Below are 6,835 nucleotides of genomic sequence, written 5' to 3' on the forward strand. Positions count from 1 at the left end.
CAGAAGCTAGTGCTCAACCACTTGAGCCACAGTTCCACTTCTGGTGCTTTTTTTTTTTGTTTTTGGTGCTTAATTGGGAGATGAGCTTTGGATCCTGATCCTCAGATCTCAGCCCCTGAGTAGCTAGGATTACAGGCATGAATCACCAGTGCCTGGCTTCCAGGAATAAATTCTTTTCTTTTTCTTTCTTTCTTTCTTTTTTTCTTTGTCTTTTCTTTTTGGGTACTGGGAATCAAACCCAGGACATTGCACTTGCTGAGCAAGTGCTTTGCCACTGAGCTGCATCCCAGTTCCTCAGAAGAAAATTTTAATCTGCCTTTTCCCCTAGGTTTGGTTTGCAGTTTGATTTGATTGGTATCGAAGGAGAAGCAAGGACTGTGACTTTCCAAACCCCAGAAGACACACCATGGAGAGGGGAAACTGACTTGAGACACCACACAGGGGCCCCTCAGTATTTTAGAAAACTTTTTTATTATTAATCAAGAGCATAGATACTTGCCTTTGCCAAGGGAAGGGGTGGGTGAGTGTCCATATAGATCTGAGGTAGAAAAGGAATTGGGGGAAGCGAGGGGAGAAATACCTGAGCACACCAGGCATCATAGGTAGTTTAAATACATAAAAACTTTACAACCTAGAGGAAAGTTTTTATTTAGAAAGAAAAAGAGTGCCAACTTTGAGGAAGGGGGAGAAAAATAGCTAGCCAGGTGTCAATGACTCACACCTGTAATCCTAGCCGACTCAGGATACTGAGATCTAAGGATCACTGTTTGAAGCCAGCCAGGGCAGGAAAGTCCAGGAGACTCTTATCTCTAATGAATTGCCAAAAATAAAATTTAAAAGCTGGAAATGGTGCTGTGGCTCAAAGTGGTAGAACACTAGTCATGAGCACAAAAGCTCAGGGACAGCGCCCAGGCCCTGAGTTCAAGCCCCAGGAACCAGTACAAAAACAAAAGGCTATAATAAAAGAGAGAGAGAGGGAAGGAGGAAGGAGGAGATAGGGAGAGAGAGAGAGGGAAAAGGGAGGGAGGGAAAGAGGGAGAGAGAGAGGGAGGGAAGGAGGGGGGAGGGCAAGGAAAAGAAATGCCGTTAAGAAAGGAAAGAAAAAAAAAGTAAAAACAAGTTTTTCCTTGGAAACCAGCACAAGGAAGCAGCTTCGTAATAGAGGAGGAACAAAATTTACCTCCCCCAAACCTCCTTCCCTCTAGGTACGAATTACAGCAACAAAAAGAGAAAAATATAAAATAACATGGCTGTTGAAAAGAAAACAATACAAGTCATTTCTCCATCTTCCTCCTCTGTGTTCTCTTACCCTGGCTAAAAAAAAAAAAAAGATTGATTCCTTGTATTGCATTTTAATTAAGAGAACCAGGTGTCTGGAATTTGAACAAACCCGGGATGGGGGGAAGTGGAGAGAAAAGCCAGATCGCAGAGTGAAGATGCCATTTAGGGGGGAGAAACCCTAAATTCCACACACATCCCCAAAAGATTAGACACATCCCAAGTGTTCGGGTGCTTGGATTCCAGTCCCTCTTTTTCTCCAACAGGCCCTTAGTTAGAGGAAGTGGACATATATATATAGATATCTATATAAATTTCTCTTTCTCTTAACTGCAGTAAAGACAATTTCAAATGACATTGCACGTGCGATCCAAGTGTATGGTTTGCAAGCGGGTGACCCACTGCCGGTACTCAGAAGGGGCTCAACAAGACGCGTCCCCACAAGTCTCTGGAACCCAGAGAGACTGGCCTTTGCCACTGCTGCCTTTCCCCTGTTCCCAGGATACCAGATCAGCCAGCCGGTGGCGGTCCGGTCCTCCGTAGCACGGATCTTGGCTCACTGATTTAACTCCAGCGCCCAGACTTGCTGCGGCCAGCCTGTGCGCCCTTTAATCCTCTTCTCCCCAGGGCCCAACGCTGGAGGAAAGCCTTCGTGCTGCGGCTGCCAAATGGACAGAACAAGAAAAGAAGTGAAAGACAGGTTTCAATGTGTTGTTTTTTTCTTTCTCCAATCACCCCGCTAGGGAGGTAGGGGTGAGGAGGAAAATGCAGGCGAGGAGGAACTGGTAGCTTTTAAATAAGTGACAGATTTCTGTTTGTGAAATGGGAATAAACAGGCTCATAAATTTGCCTTTTATGTGCCAAGTTCCTGGGATCCGGGATGGTCTACAGCAGCTCTTGGGAGGTTTGGTAAGAAAAAATTCTCTATACTATCTGACAAAAAAAAAAAAAAACCACACACAAAAAACCAACAAAACAGAACGGATGAGTGTTGGTTTAGCTTTGTGCCACCCAAGTAATACTACAGTGAGGTGAATGGGAGGAATTAAAACAACAACAACAATAACTTTAGCCAGGCTGGTAGCTCATGCCTGTAATCTTGGCTATTCAGGAAGCTGAGATCTGAAGATCCAGCGAGTCCATCAGACTTGGGATCCATGAGACTTGGGATCGCCAATGAAAAACAAAAAAGAAAAAGAAAAAAAGCAGGAAGTGGAATTGTGACTCAAATGGTAGAGTGCTAGCCTTGCTCAACGACAGCACCCTGAGTTCAATCAAGCCCCAGGACTGGCACCAAAAAAATAAAATAAAAATCAACTGTTGCTGGCACCAGGGTCTGTTTCCCCTTACCCCTGCCCCCAACTCCTCCTGGCTTTCCAATCTAACTTAGCATCTGAGCTTGAATACAGAGTTGGGTACTACAGCTGGTACTTAGGAGTGCCTCTGATTGCAATGCCAAGGAGAAAGAGAGAAAAGATGGATTCAGCCAGGCCTAGTTCTCCCTCCAGGCTCCACTGGCAAGAGACCCAGGAGGTGCTACTTAAAAGGATCCAGGGGGCTTCCAACCAGTGACCCCAAGCCCTGACTTGCTCCACCATTACCATTCGAGATCAGAAAATAATCAAAATAACCCAGTGAGTTCTGATGATCTCTTGGGTCCCTCCCATGAAAGAGGGCCAGAGCAAAAGTACCCAAGAGAAAACTCCTTTGCGGGTCTACGGGTCACTTTTCCTGCAGGCCCCACGGCCCTGGGCAGGAAAACCCAGAAAGATATCACTCTAAATACAGAAGACCAAGAAAAGCCAAAGGAGGATTTGAGATCTTGAAACCCAACGTGATTTGTTTCTTGTTTATCTACAAAAGCCGTTGATGTTGTTCTCCATCTAGACCAACCCAGGGGTAAATGGAGCACCGTGGTCCCGAAGTTGAGAATCTGACTCAACTCTAACTCTTATTCCTTTGCTAGGTGTCTTTCTGGTTTTATTTATCCCTTCTTGGGCCTCAGTGTGCTTGGGTCTGTACAATGATGTTAGTAGATTTGGCTCACAAAATCACGCAAAAGCAAATGGAAGCAACTCCTGCTGGCCTTCAAAACCTGTTTTTCCAGGAGATTCTCAAGACCAATCAGCACCTCCCCAATTTGAAAGAGAATTAGGTTGAGAGCAACCTTTTAGAGGTTCAAGGCTTTCAACAGACTCTCCCCTCAAGGAAAATTGAAGGGATGGAGTGGGGTTGGGAGGGATGGGGAGAAATTATAAAAGGGGGGGACACTGATCAAGATGTATTCTACTCAGAAACTGACACGTGGAATTCCTTTGTCCAACTACTGTTAAATATTTTTTTTCTTTTTTTTTAAATAACATGGTCTCTTGCCAGTTGCTGGTGCCTCATGCCTCTAATCCTAGCTATTCAGGAGGCTGAAATATTGAGGATCACAGTTTGAAGCCAGCCAGGGCAGGAAAAGATCTCAATTAACCAGTTTTTCTTTCCTTCTTTCTTTCTTTTATAAAAAGCTGAAATTGTACCTGTGCTACAAAATTGGTAGAGCATGAGGCAGAGAAAGTCGAGGGACAGCGTACACAGGCCCTGAGTTCAAGCCCCAGTACCGGCAGACATATTAAGAAAAAAAGGAGAACATGGTGCCATTATTACAGCTGAATTTAATTATGGATCTGCCTCCTGCAACCATCTCAAAACTCTCCCCAGCCTTTCAAACCCTCACACACACCAACACCGGGGTGAGGTGAAGATTCTCTTCTACTGTTGGCAAGACCCGGGGTTCCCCCCCCTCCACACACACACACACACACACACACACACACACACACACACACACACAAACTCACCATCTCCCTTTTCCTCTTGTTCTCCCGGCTACCATCCGCCTTTTTGAGCTCAGCCTTGAAAGCTTCAGGATCTCCGGCCTGGGCATCCTTGGCTAGCACATCCATCAAGTAGGCGATGTAGCTGGTGGCTAGGCGCAGAGTCTTGATCTTGGAGAGTTTGGTGTCTGCCGGCACATTGGGGATACATTCTCGAAGCTCAGCGAAAGCGCTGTTGATGCTCTCCGTGCGTCTCCTTTCCTTCTTGGGTCCAGAACCTTTCCGCCGGCCCAGGCGGCCTCCGATCGCTTCCAGTCGTCCGGGGCTCTGGCCTGGCCTGGCATCGGGACCGTAGGCAGCGGCAGCCACGGCGGCACTGGGCGATGGCCCGCCGGCTGAGAAATCCGGACCAGCGTCTGTCGGGCTCAACAGCCAGCTCTGAAAATAGGGCCGATCCTGATGACAGCGCGACGCCGGGCCGAAGAGAAAAGGCTCGTGGAGCATGGGGTGCGCGGGGTGCGGGTGGTGATGGTGGTGGTGAGGGTAGCTGCCCACGAGGTTCATGGCTGGAGAGGCTCCTGGACTGGGGGTGGGTGAGTGGGGGTGCCTCCAAGCTGGATTAACGTCGCCCCATGCGCCCCCAGAAATAATCGGGGGCCACGGATGGGCAGTCGGGCTCCCCGCGCGCACTGCTGGGTGGCGGCTTGACTGGAGCGCTGGGCACCGTGGAGGAAGAAGACACGCGTGGCCCCGCGGCCTTTCTGCGTGTCCCCCCCCCCCCCCACCAGAGGGAGGACGCGCAGTTGGCTAAAAGATCCGTTTAACCCTTCTGCGGACTCCCCCAGCGCGATCTGGCTTATTTAAGGCCGCGGCTTTGATGTCAACCTCTCCGCGCAGCCAATGGCAGGGGGGCGGCGGAGGGAGAGGGGGTGGTGGCTTTCCAGGTTGTTCTTTGGAAAAGTCACTCTTCTCCACGCCGCCTGCGGGGAACCAAGCACCGGCCCCGCCTCTGTCCCTCCCCTCTCAGGCCTGGAGGGGGAAGGGAGGGGGTCTCCAGACCTGAGGCGCCCCCTCCACCCCTCGCCTGCCGTCTCCCAGGGCTGTAAATGACCACACACACACACACACACACACACACACACACACACGCACGCACCCTCTGTGGATCTAGCAGAAGGAATCTAGAATCATCTATTGCCTCCTTCTAGAGCCCATCCCATGAGTTTACAGATTGGGAAATTGAAGCCTAGAGGGGGCGGGGGGAATGGTTCTTCCGAGACGCTCACAAGTTCAGAATCGGAGAGATTTCAGTGCTACCAGTGCTGAGCTCCAAAGGGCCAGCCTGGCGCCAGAGCCAGAAGCTGGCCAGGCGCTCCGGGTAGGCACCAAACTTTCTCCCCCATCTAACACCTCCCCACTCCCGCGCGCCACTTAGGCTAGACTTGCAGCCTCCAGCGCCCCGGATGGTCACCAGCCCAGCGATCTGCCTCGCGGATGGTGGAGAGAGGAAGGGAGGAGGGCAAAGGGAGTGGACTCCAAGCCTCTGGTTATTTACCGGTTTGTTCCGGGCTCCGGGGGCTAAGATCTGCTCTTCTCGCCTTGCAGGCGCCTGATTCAGCCTAAAGACCCTGGCCAGGCCAGCCGAGGCCCAGGCGGCCTAGCAGCTGCTTTGGCCCTAAGGGTATCTGTGGTTCAGGATTCCACAGCCTACTCCCCCACCTCCACCCCCACCCCCGCGCCTCGATTTTTCACTTCGGATCGGAATCAAGAATGCGAGGGGTCATTTCACCCAACCCCTTCATCAACCCCCTTGAAAATGATTCTCGATGATAAAGCCACCGCACACAGCAGAACATCACAGTTCAAGAAACCAGTGTTTGTGGACAGTATACAGAGGACCACAGTTTACCCTTGTGCCAAGGTACAAATGCAATGCCTGAGCATCTCCAATCCACCGATCAGAGGGTTGGGCGGGCTCCGCACTCCTTCCCCTCTCCCAGGGCCTAATTTCCCTCTCCCTGAGAGTCTCTCCGCAGAGTCCCTTCCCTCCTGGACATCCAAGGGTGGCTGCATTTAAGGATTGCGGCTGGGGAGTTGCCTACTTGATGTACGATCTTAGATCCCTCCAACTCATCAACCTTCACTAGTCAGGCTTTTCTCTTAAATGTCAGGTAAGGGTGAAAATATGTAAGCACTTTAAAATGTGTGTGTGTGTGTGTGTGTGTGTGTGTGCGCGTGTGTGTGTGTGTGTTTGTGTGTTTTCTTTATTTGGTACCAAGGAAGGAACCCTCCATAGTGTTGCATTTGCTAAGTGTTTTGTCCCTGAGCTACATCCCAACCCAGGGAAGTGCTTAAAAAGATAAAAATGCAAAACTGGGTGCTAGTGGCCCATATCTGTAATCATAGCTACTCAGGAGGCTGAAGTTTGAAGTTCAAAACCAACCCAGAGGAAGAAAAATCTGTGAAACGGATCCCCAAAGAACCAGCAAAACAAAGCCAGAAGCAGTAGAGTGCCAACATTGAGCAGAAAATGCCAAATGAGTGAGAGGCCCCAAGTTCAAGCCCCAATTCTAGCAACAAAAATAAAATAAAAGAGGGCAAATACATTATGCATACATTGAAAATTGTTTATTGAAACCCACAGTGGTCCTAGAACAGTTCTGGTCCAAAAGCAGTGGGAGAAAAATCAACTCTGTCCTAGTGTAGGAAGCAAGCTGGGTGCCCACCATGGCTCA

General features: G+C 49.6%; 1 protein-coding gene across 1 annotated transcript; it reads right to left on the minus strand.

The window, feature by feature from the left end:
- Positions 1-1,834: 1,834 nt before the first annotated feature.
- On the minus strand, positions 1,835-4,664 carry Hand1 (heart and neural crest derivatives expressed 1). The gene is made up of 2 exons (XM_042692415.1): positions 4,125-4,664; positions 1,835-1,939 (listed from the first exon to the last, which is right to left on the minus strand). Exons 1-2 carry the CDS (start codon positions 4,662-4,664, stop codon positions 1,835-1,837), a joined length of 645 nt encoding a protein of 214 aa, XP_042548349.1.
- Between the last annotated feature and the right edge of the window lie 2,171 nt (positions 4,665-6,835).

The sequence above is a fragment of the Dipodomys spectabilis genome, unplaced genomic scaffold, assembly GCF_019054845.1.
Source record: "Dipodomys spectabilis isolate Male_0828 unplaced genomic scaffold, ASM1905484v1 ptg000155l, whole genome shotgun sequence".
Taxonomy (NCBI): Eukaryota; Metazoa; Chordata; class Mammalia; order Rodentia; family Heteromyidae; genus Dipodomys; species Dipodomys spectabilis.